We start from the raw sequence: 15,162 nt of genomic DNA on the forward strand, positions 1-15,162 counted from the left end.
GCTCATAATTTCCGCATGTAATGGAGCTGGTGGAGATGATGTCTATGCTGCAGCAGGATGAGTCCCTGGGCCTGAGAAGTTCTACGTGAGGAGCTCGGGGCAGTGTGTTCCTCCCCGCGCAGTTCTTGCCAAGCTGCCCTCTAGAAGTCCAGGCTTCGTGGGTATTTCTCAGAGGAACACTCTTACTGAAGATTTTATACATTTCTTAGGCCCTCAAACTAATTAGAAATCAGAATGCATTTGCAGAAAAAAAATATTTATCTTTATAAACATCATTTACATAGCATTTCAGGAAAATAGCACTGTATCACTAATGGCAATTTTGAGAAGGTTGAATCAAAGAGAAAGAGACCACAAAATAGAAGGAAAACAAATCCGACAGCATTTCATTCTCATTCTCCGAAGACCGTGTAGGTGTACCGTTCTCTCGGGTTATAGTCCACTGCGGAACCTGGATGGATTACTGAAATGGCTGCCTCAGGGAAGAGGTCAGCATGTTGGCAGCCTTCCTAATTTCTCGCCAGCTTTCCAACAAAGTCAGCTATTTCCTTTATAGCCAAGAGTTCACCTACAAACAGTCTGACCTCCTCCTCCAAGGGAGTTCCTGGATGGATAAGCAAACGCCGGTGCCCACGACTACACACACTACCTCACCACTTCCATGGCACAGATGGGCAGGAAGCCCTGTCAGAATAATGGGACCTGTTTCCAAACAAGACATGTTTGGAACCACAGTGCTGAGGGGTTTTGCCTGCATCCCACTTAAAACTTCCACAAACTACAGCAAGGAAGGGCGACAGCTTTTACCAGTCATTCTCTATGGGGCTCAACTCGAGGTAAATCAAATGCATGCACAAAAAGCTTATCTTCTATGAAACAAGCTCAGCTTGCCTTTACTTTATGTTGCCTTAGAATGCCGGGAAGGTTGATCTGCAGAGCCCTAAGGAACCTGGCACCCACGCTGCCATAGCAGAGGATGTTTCCTGACTTCAGGTCTGTGCGGAAGCTGGAAACAGAGTGGTGAACAGAACACAGGGAAATAGTTCAAACGATGAACGTTGCATCCCATGGTAAGGCTACTAAGGCCTAAATTCTGGGGCTCAGAGTTAACGTCAGTGTAGACCACGACAAGGTTATTAAACTTCTGTGGGCCCGAATGTTCTTGTCTCTCAAAAGGCTGTAGTAATAGTATCCATCTTGTAGAATTCTGGTGCAGATTAGATGAGAAGTGCATAAATCACTGCTTATCACAAATAAATACTCAAATTATGTTCAGTGTTATAACATAGGCTTTAAGTCTGGCCTTGCCTTCAGAGGTGTCTGTTTTTAGCCTATGAGGGGTACGCTTATCCTGAAAGTGTTCAAAGACTGTTAATACTATCAATATTAACAGGTCCTTAAAAATAAACTCTATCAAGATTGCACTGAAAAGAAAAAGATCGCATGGGTAAGTGACACCGTGTGAAACTGTTTTACTGGACTAGCAGGGGAAGTTCCGCCCTGTGCCAGGCCACGCCTCCTTGCCTTCCGAGCCCTGGGGACTGTGCCCTGCAGACCCCAGTAGAGCAGACCCCAGACCTTCTCTGCCCTCCCTGCTCCAATTGCAGCCCCTGGTGAGTGGACAGAGCAGAGTGGAGAACCCCTTGTCTTTCAGATGCAGGGTTCATCACTGCCACACTGCGGGCGCCAGGGGGAGAAGGCCAGGTGAGCAGAAGGCATCGAAACAGCTGTAGACCTCTCTGTCTCGCTCTGATCACAGGGGGAGTGGCGGGACGCCCGCAGAGACTCTTGGCCCACGTCCAGCGCATGGATGAAAGGCACGGCCTTCCCTTTCCTGTCCTGGGCTGGGATTGCAGTGGGGAAGAGGGTGGGGTCCCAGACCCCATTTGCTAGTTCAGCAGCTCACGGAGCTGTGCATCGTAAGGCCTGGGCACGTGTCCTTTGAAAGGGATCCCAGTGATGCTGACACACACGCTGAGCGCCACCCCACGACGGAGGAGTGAGGGCCTGCTCCTCTGGCACTCGGACTCATGTCTAAGTCTATCGGGCATCTCGCTCGAAGCAAACAAACCAGCTACATTAGGGACACTTACTGCTCAACAAATATGCACGTGTCCCTGTATTTCTCACCCTCCATGGGTACGGTGAAGTGCCTGCCTAATTCTGGCCCGTGGGCGTGGGGGGAGCCTTTAGTGCAGGATGGGTCCGTTTAAGCGAAGTTTTAGAGGATGGGTTGCCACCGGCCTCGGTGCCTGAGTGAGCACGTGGAACAGAGCAGTGCCCCCCTCCCCAGACCTGCAAGGATATGTAGTGCAAGTCAGAAGCTTCTCTCGTGTGCTTCCCACTGAAATTCGGGAGTTAATCTGTTACTGCTGTGTAACCTGTCCTTATCCCAATACACCAGCCATACCAGGGGGGCCACCCGAGAGCCGCGCACTGAGGCTGCAGGTGTGGGAGCAGGACTTGTGTTTTCCCAAATCTTTTTATGAATTAAACTTCGCTAACATTAGTGTCCTCTGCCTCACCATACAAAGAAACTTCTAAGAAGAATAGGGCAAATAAGAAATGGATAAAGTTCCATCAAGGACAAAGGAAGACTGTGCTTACATGTAACTATTCAGTTAAAGCCAGGAGACAGGCCACCGTCCACAACCCACACTTTATTTTTTGTTCCTTTAATTTGAAAATTAAAGAAGAAAAATATGCCTATATTTTCACTGCCTAGATTTAGCCTCTGTTAATATTTTGGCATATTAGCTTCCTTTCTATTTCTACGTTCAAAAGTCTGTAATAAAAATTATATAACCCTAAGAATACCTTCATTTCAAAGAGAGACTAGTACATCACAGCCAAGTTTAAGTGCCCTTGGACTTCTACCCCCTACAACTACTATTAGGAGGCTCGGTTTACATTGCTCTGGTCTATTGTAAATATTTTTATATTTTTACATTTTTACATACACACATCCATAGTCCATTCAAATTTATGCATCTATAAATTCATAGTAAATCTAAAGCACGGTTCTGCAGCCCTGCTTCTCCGTATGGAGGCACCGTGGCCATCACAGAGTGGGGCAGAGTGGGGAGCGCTTGGATGGGTCCAAGGCCGATGAAGGTGGACAAAGATGAATCTTTGCTTAACCTACATAAGACCACACACATTTTACTTCCAGAAACAGCTCCACTGTTACTCATTTTAGTTAAAAATAGCAAAGAGCACTGATGTAGCCTGTGACTACCATCAAAAGAGACATTTTGCACCAAGTGAATGGCTGCTGCAGAAGAGACCACTCTCTGGCCATGTTGTATGATACTCTGAATCTTATTTCCCAGTAGGGATGGGAGGCCTAATAGTAAATACGTTATAAATGAACTAATTAGTAGAAAGAAGTACATAATAAAATACATGATCAACCCTTAAGGAAATTACTCTTTCTAAGCAGGCCCTCTGGTTTAATTTGGATTCCCTTTCCAGCTCCTTCGAGCGTGACCGCTGATCGACAAGTGCCCTTGGAGGTAAGGTGGGTAAACACTGAAGGTGGATTTGATTTAGTGTTTAGGAGCCACTCAGTATTTAGAAAGTGGCACCGATGGGTTCAGAAGTGATGGCTCTGGGGGAGGACCTTGGGAACACTGTAAATCACCATAGTCGGTGAGTTCATGTGCTACTAAGTGCTGGACACCCCGCTCCCAACAGCCTCCGGGGTCTCTGCCGTGTGGGAGTGTCTGTGGGAGGGTGCAGTGTGGCTCCACCATGCCTGTCACAGCCACAGACTGAAAAGTGGCCCCAAGGATATGGGGCTGATCTCCCTGAAAAAGAAGGGGCTGGAAACTTAGTTCATCCACACGGCCAATGATTCAGTCAGTCACACCTACCTAATGAAACCCCAACAGAAACTTTAAATATGGAAGCTTGGATGCACCTCCCTGGCTGGCGATACTCTGAGTGCCATCCCACATCCCAACCAGGAGAAGGCAACGCCGTCCGCCGTCCGGGACTCTATCCCCGGGAGGGTACGGCTAGGGTACGTGCATCTGGAACCCTTCCAGACTTCACGTGAGCATCTCTTATGGTAGCTGCTTCTGATTTGTATCCTTTTGCTGTAATAAAACTGTAATCAGTTCTAAAAACTGGCCTGAAAAAGTACATGACAGGACTGTTATTTTGAAAAGCTTAAGGAGTAAGTGGGTCCTGAGAGCAACGGAGATTTCTTCTTACCTATATCCTTCCTTTCATGCATCCATTCCCAGCTTCACCCACCCCCACCCAAAAGGTATGTTGCCAGAAATTTGGGGCTGCTTTCTGTGACGGAGGCCAGGTACTGAGAAGGAAGGAAATGGGTACTGGAGCATTCTGGAAGTTTGCCTGTCCTCCTTTCTGGCCAAGGAGCCAAAGGGCAGCCATTTACTAATCTGGATCTCAGCATCCTTGTTTGTATTTTAAAAGACTTCAGGCGAACTGGGCGATCATTTTATTACATGGATCCGATGAACACAGAGCAATGAACTCCCTTCATTACTGTAACATTGCATTAAGGAATCAAGAGTGATTGGAGTGGAAAAGAGATACTTGCTATCTTCTTATTACTGGTGGAAATACTGCCCTATCTCCTCCAGAAACAAGTTAATTAACTAATGTGAAGGGTTTTAGGGACATTTTGAGGGAAAGTAGACAAAATGGAGAGACAGAAACTTCCGACTAGTGTGACTTACTTGGTTCAAAACAGTTTCTCTCTTGAATTTACTGGTGATAACCAGATTCAAAGCGGAAGCAGACCCCAGGGATGAAGGAAGCCCAGGAGAGACGATGGGATTTGTTCCCAGACATGTCGGAAACCCCCAGATAGGGCACAGGGTACAAGAAAGAAACTATGCTACCATTACCTCATGCCATGAACTTGCAGAACTTTCTGAAGAATTTCTGTAAGATCTCAGAAAGAACTTGTGTGGCCCACACTTGATTAAAGTGTATAATTTCAATAGGGCACAGATCCATGAGCCTGTGGTCACATCCAATTTGCTTTACCAAGCTATCTGGGGAAGACACCGATCATTTTTGGTTCGTGGTAGTTGACCTAAACAATAAGTAAAAAAGGCAAATAGTGTGAAGAAGCTGGACCCGCCTTTACCTGTCCTTCCTATAAGCTCCTAGGGCACCCTTTGCGTTCACCCCTCCCTGCCACTTGACATATGCCATTCTAATGACCTACTTACTCACCTGTCTCCCCCAAATCCTCCAGCCAGGGGCAGTGTCCTGTTTATCACTGTAAGCCCTCTGCTGGCACAGAGATTACCAATCATGTTTATGAAATGAATAAACAAGTGAATGAAAAGCAAGTGCTTCCCTTCTAGAGTAATTAATTCTACCTGGCCTAAATTAAGCCCGTTTCTTTAAGTGTGAGGAAATGAATGGTTATATTACAGAGCATGCAGAAATTCTCATTTAATAATGAGCTGGGACCAATAATAAAAATTATCTGCCTGTTGTCCACTCTGCCAAGTAGCCCAATCTGTTAACGGACGTGAAAGATCTAATTTAATTAAATCTTGAACAAGGCTCAGAAAACCTACCGAGAGCACTTTGTTTAATTGCAGGCAGGGGCAAGCACCAATCCTATTGATCTGGTCAGCTCAAATTCTACACAATAAATGTGGGCAGTGAAAAAAAAAAACAACGTGGCCCCAATCGCTTTTCAGTCAACTTTGATGGACTGTGGATTCAGAGCCGCCATGAAGGCAGTGAAGGCAGGCCAGCCACGTGTCATGTGGCAGCACAAGGAGGGACGTGAAAGTGTCCTCCGTCACTCCACAGGGCTGCACTTGATGAAGAACAGAAGACGCCGACCACAAAAAAACAGATTCCTCCTCGGGGAAATGAAATGTAATGGGTGGTGGTGGGTGGAAGTCATCCAGCATTTAAAGGCTAGTAAACAGGCATTCAAAGGCATCTAGCAAATTCTCTGAGACTCAAAATTGTCTTGAAATAAAAAGAAATAAATCCAATCCATGAATATGTGTACAAATTCCTGAGGACATTTCCAGCTGATACGAGTTCTTCAACATGTTTATTTGGAGGTAACTGAAATGTAAATTATATAAATTTAATATAAAACCATATTAACTGCAAAACTTAAACTACCTTTTAAGTATGATGAGAAAAAAGGCTGCCTAAGTGTTCTATGATTTATAAGCTAATTTCCCTGCATTGGGTATCAGTATCACCCCCACTTCACGAAACAGTAAACTGAGGCACAGAGAAGTTAGGTAACCTGCCAAAGACGCATGGTGACGTGGGAGGTCCGGCTCCAGGGCCCGGCCACGCGCCGCCAAACTACACTGCTCTTAAGGCCGACCCCCAGGGTTGGAGAAGATACTCAAAGGAAATGGGCTGGCCTTTTATCTTCTGCTGGTCACAAGCCAAGGGCTCTCTTGTGCTTTAGTAACTCAAGTTACAGGAGGAAATTTATTCTAAACCACAATATGTAATTACACCTGAGACCAACATTTCCCTCACAAAACATGCACCACCAGAATGCGCACGCAAAGAGCAAGTGCACCTAATTAGGGCATTAGTCATAATGATCAGGGAATTCACTCCAGGAAATTACAGGTGGTGGGGGCATCAGCTTGGAGGAAATTTCATCAGCTTGCCCAGATAAAATCTTTGCTGACTGGGATGACTTACACATGCTGATGCAAGTGGAGAGAATGGCACCCAATACGGGAACTACCTTATTATGTACATGAGTTCTGACAAAACGATGTTCAGATTTGACAGGTAGGGATGCTGGCCTTTTAATTACACCATCAACTACAAGTGTGGAAAACAGCTGATAACATTCAAAAATAGTAATTTCTTCCATACTCACACGTAACTAAAGTTACTGTTTACGGAAGTAACAGTAAGAGTAAGAAAACTTCCATGTGGATTAAAAAACACAATGAGCTACACATGCTGACCTTTTTGAAGAACGACTTACTTCCAAGGTACTCTCTAAAAGGGGGGAGGGAGTGTGCAATGGCGAAGGACTGTGACATCCCCTGGACGTGTTTTTTACCTCCCTGGTCCCACTTAATCTGTGTGCAAAATTACCAGGTAGAGTCAAACTAGAAAGCAAGATTCAGTATCACTGAGGGTGAGAAAGAGAGTAAAGCAGGTCTCATAATTCACAGTGAAGTTCACAGGGAATTGTTTCTGACCAAAGCACTCCTTGCTTCTCCCCCAGTCCAATCAGAGATCAAATTCACAGCCAGGCAAAGAAGTATTTGTGGGTTCCAGAGGAAAAAACTCCGTTTTTGGAAAACTCATTGCTTTTAACAATTCTGCCAAACATTTCTATCCTGAAATATCAGCTCCTTTGGTCATGGATACATTTTGTGAACAAAGTGATTCTCACACTGCTTCAGGCAACAGAGCCATCGGTACACTGGTGTGAGTACCAGGAATTACACATGCATACACATGCTTAACACATGCATGCACACACAAAGCAAATATATATGCAGATACATATATATATGATTATTTAAAGCTAATAAGTCTGCACTAAATGAGCTGACATTTCTCATCAGAGTCACTATAGATAGATGAGCGCAGCTGCTGTAAATGTAAAGAATAAAAGAAACTGCAGAGGGGGAAATTCTATATATTTTTGCAAATTATAAAATATTATTAGTTGATCTTAAAAAGAACATTTTAATTGAGCTTGGGGAAGACCTGTATATCCAGGAGAATGGTCTGAGAATCACTGTGCTGAAATAATTTTACCATCCACTTAGATTTGATTCTGGAGAAGAGTGGTTTTTATAAAAAATCTTTCCTCCACACCTCAGCACTTTCAAATTACTTTTCTTTCAAGAATGACTTTTAAAAAAATGACTTCATAACCAGAAAAGGGATGGCAATTCCCAAGGCTACAAATGCCACAAAATTGCTGGGGCTGCCCTTGGCTCTGCATGCTGGCTCCTCTTGGCCCGCACCCTTTAGGACCCGGCCCAGGCCCAGACCCGATGGACTTGGCACGCTTACCCTCCTCCGGAGCCGGTCCCGCTCCTCCCGGATGGCGTTCATGGTGGCCTTAGTCCGGTTCAGCTCCTCCTCTTTGCTGCACAGCATGGCGGTCAGGCTCTCATTCTCTTCCCTCAGCCCAGCCAGCTCCTTCTCCCAACGAGACCGCTCCTCAGCCAGGTTGGGATACAGATCCCGGCCGAGTACCCCCTCAATCTCCTCAACGGTCTAGAAAACACAGCCGCAGAAACAGGCCGAGTGAGTGAGCAGGGAGAGAGGGGAGGGGAAGAAAACAGGCTGGACAGGGGCACGTGTCCACAGAGGAGCGGGTTCCACAGCCTCTTCATCGTGAACCGTAATCATGAGCAGGGACACCAAGTCCTCCTCTCCTTGTTTTCAAATCAGGCTCTGCTGCCCGCTTGGGTCCTACTCTGTGTTTCCAGCAGTCCCCACAGGAGGAACCACATGGTCCCTTCCTGGCACTAACTGCCCACACCAATGTTTATCTCCTGCGTCCACGTTCCCGAGTTGGTGACTACACACCAGCAAACAGAAGCTGGTGAGTGATCCTGCCACGCAAATGTGAGGCTGCACACTTCTCACAAAACCTAACTTGAAGGTTCCTAAATTATAGGCCTCCCCACTCCGGCTCTGGCAATACGAAGAGGCTGAGTCACCACCTCCAGCTTTCCGTGTCACGTTGGAATTCAGAGGGCGAGTGAGTGAGGTGCAGCCCCAAGATGTGAGAGACAAAAATAAACCTCAGTGAACAGGAAAGAGGGAGCTCATTGTGGAGGTTTCTAAGACAGCAGGGATTTAATTAATAAAATAGCTATGAACTCAAAAGAGCAGAATCTTAATACTTGGAGAGTTTTTAAAAATTCATTTAAAACATGGCATTAATGGAGAAGAAACGTGCGGAAAATTAGAAAAAAAGGAAGAACTCATTCTGCTTGCTTTCAGAAACTCTTCATTCGCATTTCTTGTCCTTTGGAAAAGGAAGTACAGCCAAGAGACAGGGAAGGGGAGGGAGGATCAGTAGGTGGGAGCAGAAGGCAGTGAAGAGTGTGATGAGAAACAGGTCTTGAAACAAAACAAAATGAAACAAAAAACATAAGGGGATGTCCCTTGTGTTTGCTCACACTGGTCTCCCAATTGTGCTGCTACGTCCCCCCTGTTGTGCCTTGTCCTTCCTCTCAGATCTGGGGCCTGCTCTGTCCCTTGCTGGTTCGCCGGAGTCCCTGGCTTCCTCCTGCCCTCTCACAGCTGCGGCCAGGGCTAGTACCCAAGTTGACTTCAAAATTAAATAAAGGACCTTGGAGACTCCAGACAAAGAAACACTAGTGGTTGCTTCCCCAAACCACATCAATGATGTATTAATAGTTGAGATAAATAAAGATGGAAAACCAGCTGTGTTACAAATGTGAATCACGGTTCACCTTGAGATGCCACCGCCCTCTCGTGCAGTCCAGGATTCCTGTTGATAGAAACTTGGGCCTAGAGGCCTAAGACATTTTTCAAGCAACACATCACATTTTCCCTTTGCAGAGGCCCATCCCAGGCTTTCCAGACTGAATCGCTGTGCCGAGGTCACTAAGCCGTGGTGAAATAATACAGAGATCCCGGAGGCCCCGCATCAATAGGACTCCATGTTCCCAATGCTCCTGATGAGTCTGTGCACATGTAGCCAATTCCTCTCTTTCTGTCCTCCTTGAGAAGTGACATGAAAGGCGTGGCTGAGACCCATCACCACTGTGTTCGGAATCCCTGACTCACCGAGGCCTTCCCCCTTGTTAGCACTGTGAACTGATAACTCCTGAAATAATATTCTAGAGGCCATAAAGCTTTAATAAAATGTCCAAGGTAATCTTTGGGCTGTATGATGCACCACACTAAAATGATGTGGTTCAATACTAGCAGTCTGAGAGTTTCCAAGAAAATTGTCATTTTTGCTGCAAAGAAGGTGATCCTGACTGTTGACATAATGACTTTTTCTAATGTAATTTGGCCCAACAAAAATTTATGGGTGCTGGCTTCTGTCTGGTGACCCAATCTGTAAGTATGGATTTCTTAGAAACACTCATTCTTAACAGGTATTTGCGATAACCACACTTCAAAAGAGAGAGATCTGATTATTTCCCCCACATGATCTCGAAGCCACAGAGGGTGGGGGCAGGGGGTTACCTTAATGGCTAAGTCGCAGTGCTCACTGGCTGTGGTGAGCTGCTCGATGTGCCTGTCCACTTCGGCCACAGACAGGCTGCAGCTGCTCTTCTTCCTGCAGCAGACGACGTTCTCCAGCCCCGTCAGCACGCGCTGCAGCTCCGAGTTCAGGTCGCTGCAGTTATCTGCGGTGAACGTGGGCAAAATGAGTGAAGCAGGCAGGTGGGCAATGAAGGCTCTTCATTTCGCTTCCCATGAAAAATCCATGCCAGTAAAACAAAATGGCAATAGAACTTGAAATTTCAAAGTTTAACACAGGGCAGCCTAATCTCAGGCTGCTCGCATTCCTCTGAGGCTTGGAGCCAATGAAAAACCTTTAAGTGGTTTAAGACCAAGGTCATTTTCTACAGAGCCATGCCAGGCTGAATTCTCCTGGCTTTCACTTAAAGGCAGCCACAACTTGAGTTTCTTTAATAAGAACAAAGGAAATGTCCTGGAAAGGGGCTGGTGGGGCTTCAAAAGACTTCTGGTCAACCTCCCTGTGCAACTATTCAGACAAGCACTGACTCCAGCAAGAGTGTCAGCAAAAGACGATCTCATACTTTTACTAAACCAACAAGACAACAAAGCTCAGAGTTGCAGAGACACTAGGCATTTTAAAAAATGGAAGCTGTGTAAGACACAGCCCTTGCCCTCACTGAGCTTATAATTAAGACTTTTTCCTGATATAACCAATCAGCATGCACTACTATTGCAATTTAACTCATTTCTTCCACCAGGAAAAATAAACTGTTCTAAGAAATTACATATTGTCCTCTATGCAAATGTCTTGTAAGCAATTCTAGTAACTTGATTCTGGTTTAAAAATCTGGGTTATTTGTAATTGCTGGATATCCAGGGTCAAATTAAGAATTATAATCTTAATGTGAGCTAGACATATCTTAAAAGTCAATTTTGTTGGAAACAGACCCCCTTCATGTCACGCAGTGCACAAATAACTGTTATTTTGAATTCTATGCATCACCATGCCATTCAATTCTTGCAGCGAGACAGGTGTTGTGTACACGCCACCTCTCCAAGTACATCCTTCCCCGACAGCCCGCCTGGTTCCTCCATGAAAGAAGCTCGATGGCTTCAGTTTCCCCTCTTCACTCCTCCTCCCTTCTCATCACAGGTTCCAGGTACTAAAATTAAAATGGTCAGTTGCTTTCGGTGCTTACCTTTGGGAAACTTCAAGAAAACTCAGCCCTATAGCAACAGGACTTACCAGAATATTTTGGTCAATCTTACTTGGTTGTCTGTATGTACATTACCTAAGTCTAGAGAGAATACAGCCTGAGGCTTTCACTGCCATCAATACACCCAGTCATTCCCCATCCTCTCACACTTGTGTCTCTCACAGCTCTGTGAATGGCACCACCACCCACCACCCGAACAGTCTCAGGTCAACTCTTGGGCAACCCTTGATGTCCTTTTGCCTCACATCATAAGCCCGATCCATCTTGATATTGTGACCTCCAGAATGTATCCCCAAAGTGACCTCTTCGTACCATCTTCACTGATACCACTGATACCACTGTAGTCCAACCTACCATCATGTCTCAACACTGCCCAAAGGAAGCCCCTCAAGGACATAAATCAGATCATGTTACTCCTCCAGTTCAAACCATCGATTGGCTTCGTACTGTCATTCAACTAAAGTCTGGACTCCTTACCAGAGTCTGTAAGACTCCGCATGATGAAGGCTGATGATATTCTCAACCCAGGCTGCACAGTGCAATTCCCTGGGGAGCTTTTATAAAATTCCAGTGTCCAGGCTCCACCCTAGACCAATTAAATCACAATCTCTGGGGGTGGGGCCTGGCCACTGAGCCATGTTTTAAAGTTCCTCAGACAATCGTGTGTAGTCCGGGTGAGACCCGCTGATTGCGTCCTCACTTCATCCATCCACCCTCCCCTCACTCACTGTTCTCTGTTGGAGCTCCTGGCCTCCTCTCCATCCTTGGAACCTGCCGACGTCCTGCCCGCCCCAGGGCTTCCTTTTCCTTGGCTGCTTCCTCTGCTAGGACTGATTTCTACCCTAATCTCCACTTATCATTCAGTTGTATCTCAAGTGCCACCTTCTCCCCAAGCCCTTCCCTATTCGAAGGGTGGATTTCATCTCTTCTCCCTGCACAGTCCCTGCCCTATTATTCTTCATGGTATTAATCACTATCTGATCTGTCTTACGTGTTTATTATCTCTTTTCTATTAAAATGTAAGCTCCATGAAAGAAGGGACTGTGATGTTCCTCACCATTGTATCTCCAAATACTGTAGGCAATCAAAAATTATTTTAAGTGAACAAATATAAATATCACATCATTATGTATTTAAGAGAGAGCAAGACTAGAAGCACAGACTCTGTCTCTAGCAGCATGTTTTACAGCAACCTTATGCTTTTTGTCCTTGTTATAGATTATGCCCCAAGTTAATAACGACTCAGGAAGAAGGCCCTCTGGAGATGGAGGGTGGGTGCCGACCCCCAGGTCCCAGCAAGGGGGGCCGGGGCCAGAGCAGCACTGCTCAGCGGCCACAGATGCCAGTGGAACTATTTTTAGAGCATATTTAATTACAGGGTAATAATTGGAGAAGTTTCTTGGAATGATCATTTACCTTGAGGTACAGGGTTTTTCCTGGGACCCTGAATTAAAGTTAAGACACACTCCTGAAGTATTGTACTTGCATTATTACGTGATTATGAGTAGGATGAGAAGGAAAGATGCCTCTGTTCAGCCAATCCATGCAGATCCCCCAGTACAGCTCCCCCATGCAACAATCACATCGCACATGTCTGCTGATGGGCTCTCTCAGCGGGAATGGAGAGGGGAACCAGGCTGGGTCCTGAGGACGCTGGGCCACAGAGAACAGGAAGAAGGTGTAGGGATCCAACTAATATTTCATTCTCATTCTTCAAACCATCGCTGAGCCTGGCCTTAGGCCAGTAGTAGGGTACAAAGATAAATAATACTCTTCTCAACTTTTGAGAGGCTTGCAGTTGTGCAAGGCAAATGCCACAGTTCGTTCTCTCAGCTGACCACCACCACCCTGGGCAAAGCAACTGTATAGAATATGATCCAATTATGGAACAGAGAAATAGGAGGACTAAGGAGGGTTATTTAAATTACCATAGGGACTATAAACCACTAATGAGCATCTTGCCATCAAAACAAGGAGGAATATAAATGCTTTTTTTGGTCTTAGGAAGCCACATGTGTAAAGCACAGGTTGAACGATGAACCATACACACTCCAGTCTATTGTCCAAGAAGTTTGGCACTGTGGTTCTACACAAGCCCCATTAATGACAGAATGGCACTTGGCTGCCCTTTGTCATTGTTCTCTGTTTGGAGCCTCACAGAAAGACAAAGTGGATGAGCTGGCTGGAGCGAATATTCTGGTTCCCCTGATGGAGTGTTGGCACATAGCACCCAGCAATCACCACCACCCACCTGGTACCGGTGCTGCTCAATGCAGGTGCGATTATCATTCACAGTCTGTGGCGTATTCATCCAAAGACAGATTCAGGATAAATTCTGAACTCCCTCCCTTGCCCTGTAACACCCTGCACAATCTGGCCGGCCCCTGCTGGAGACTGCAAGGTCAGCACTGAAGGCTGAGGGACTTGCAGTGTCTACAAAGGGTAACAGGTGTTAAGTTAAGGCGCCAGAAGAGCAATATGAGCAGAGGCGAGGGATCAAGTGTGTTCCAGAGTGAACAAAAGGTGCCTCACACACAAATCAAAACTGAAATGAGGTATCACCTCACACTCATCAGGATGGCCACTATATAAAAACAACAGAAAATAGCAAGTGTTGGCAGGGCTGCAGAGAAATTACAGCCCTTGTGCCCTGTTGGTGGGAGTAAAAATGGTGCAACTGCTATGAAAAACAGTAAGGCCGTGCTTCAGAAATGAAAAACAGGACTCCCACATGATGTAGCAAGCCCACTTCTGGGTCTGTACCCCAAAGAATTGAAAGTGGGACTGACAAGGATACTTGTACACCCACATTTATAGCAGCATGATTCACAACTGCCAAAAGGGGGAAATAGCCCAAAACGTCCACCGATGGATGGACAAACAAAATGTGGTACACACACACAACGGAACAGTACTCAGCCTTCAAAAGGAAGGCGATTCAGACATGCCACCACACTCATGCACCTTGAAGGCATTAACCTAAGTGGGAAAAGCCAGTCACAGAAAGACAAGCATTATATGATTCCACTTACATGAGGGCATCTGGAGCAGGCAAATCCATAGAGACACAGTAGAATAGAAGCTGAAGGACTGGGGGGAGTGGGGCAATATTGCTTAATGGATACAGAGTTTTTTTGGGAGGGTGAAAAAGTTCTGGAAATAGGCAGTGGTGCTGGTCGCACAGCTCTGTGAATATATTTATTGCCACTGAATGGTGTATTTGCTGTGGGACCCTGAGGCAGACCCCTGGCTGTGCTGTGCTGTATGTAGGAAAGGTACTGGTGCCGCTCCACGTCCAGAGATGAAGAGGATGCCATTCGTATCAAACACACATTCTTCTAACAGAGGTTCTTAATGTCTCTCCACAGAAGAGTCTGAGGCTACATGCACCAAACAAAGAGGAAAATAGTGATTAGGCCCAGGAAGAGGCTGAGGAAGCAAACAAAAGCGAACAGCTGCTGGGCTGACTGTTCCACTTAGCCATGACATGAGCTTCCTGGCAGCCAGAGCAAAAATGAATTATCTCCTGTCAGGAAGGAGGAAGCATTCCAGTTTCACAAGGGAGACTGTGTGCTTTTAGCAATAGATGCTAGAAGAATTTAGGTACATGGCATCATAGGCGGCATGAAGCAATGGGATTGCCAGTCTCCTCAGACAGTTTCACGCATATGCAGATTTCATAGGCTTTCTTCTTATACAAACCATCAATTAAAATTAAGCTGTAGACCATTAAAGTACAACGCAAAGGGAGTTC

The 15,162-nt window shown here is 45.8% G+C and overlaps 1 protein-coding gene across 5 annotated transcripts in view; it reads right to left on the minus strand.

Annotated features, from left to right (window-relative positions):
- Positions 1-15,162, minus strand: part of MCC (MCC regulator of WNT signaling pathway) — a 394,500-nt gene that overhangs the window by 51,113 nt on the left and 328,225 nt on the right. For all 5 annotated transcript variants that reach the window (XM_045837875.1, XM_045837873.1, XM_045837874.1 and 2 more), the window contains 2 exons: positions 10,192-10,355; positions 8,029-8,235 (listed from right to left, as the gene is read on the minus strand). In XM_045837875.1, the coding sequence (XP_045693831.1) occupies positions 8,029-8,235; positions 10,192-10,355 (371 nt within the window). The remainder of the gene's footprint in view (positions 1-8,028; positions 8,236-10,191; positions 10,356-15,162) is intronic.

This window comes from Phyllostomus hastatus, unplaced genomic scaffold, assembly GCF_019186645.2.
Source record: "Phyllostomus hastatus isolate PE091 unplaced genomic scaffold, TTU_PhHast_1.1 phas_contig_254, whole genome shotgun sequence".
Classification (NCBI taxonomy): Eukaryota; Metazoa; Chordata; class Mammalia; order Chiroptera; family Phyllostomidae; genus Phyllostomus; species Phyllostomus hastatus.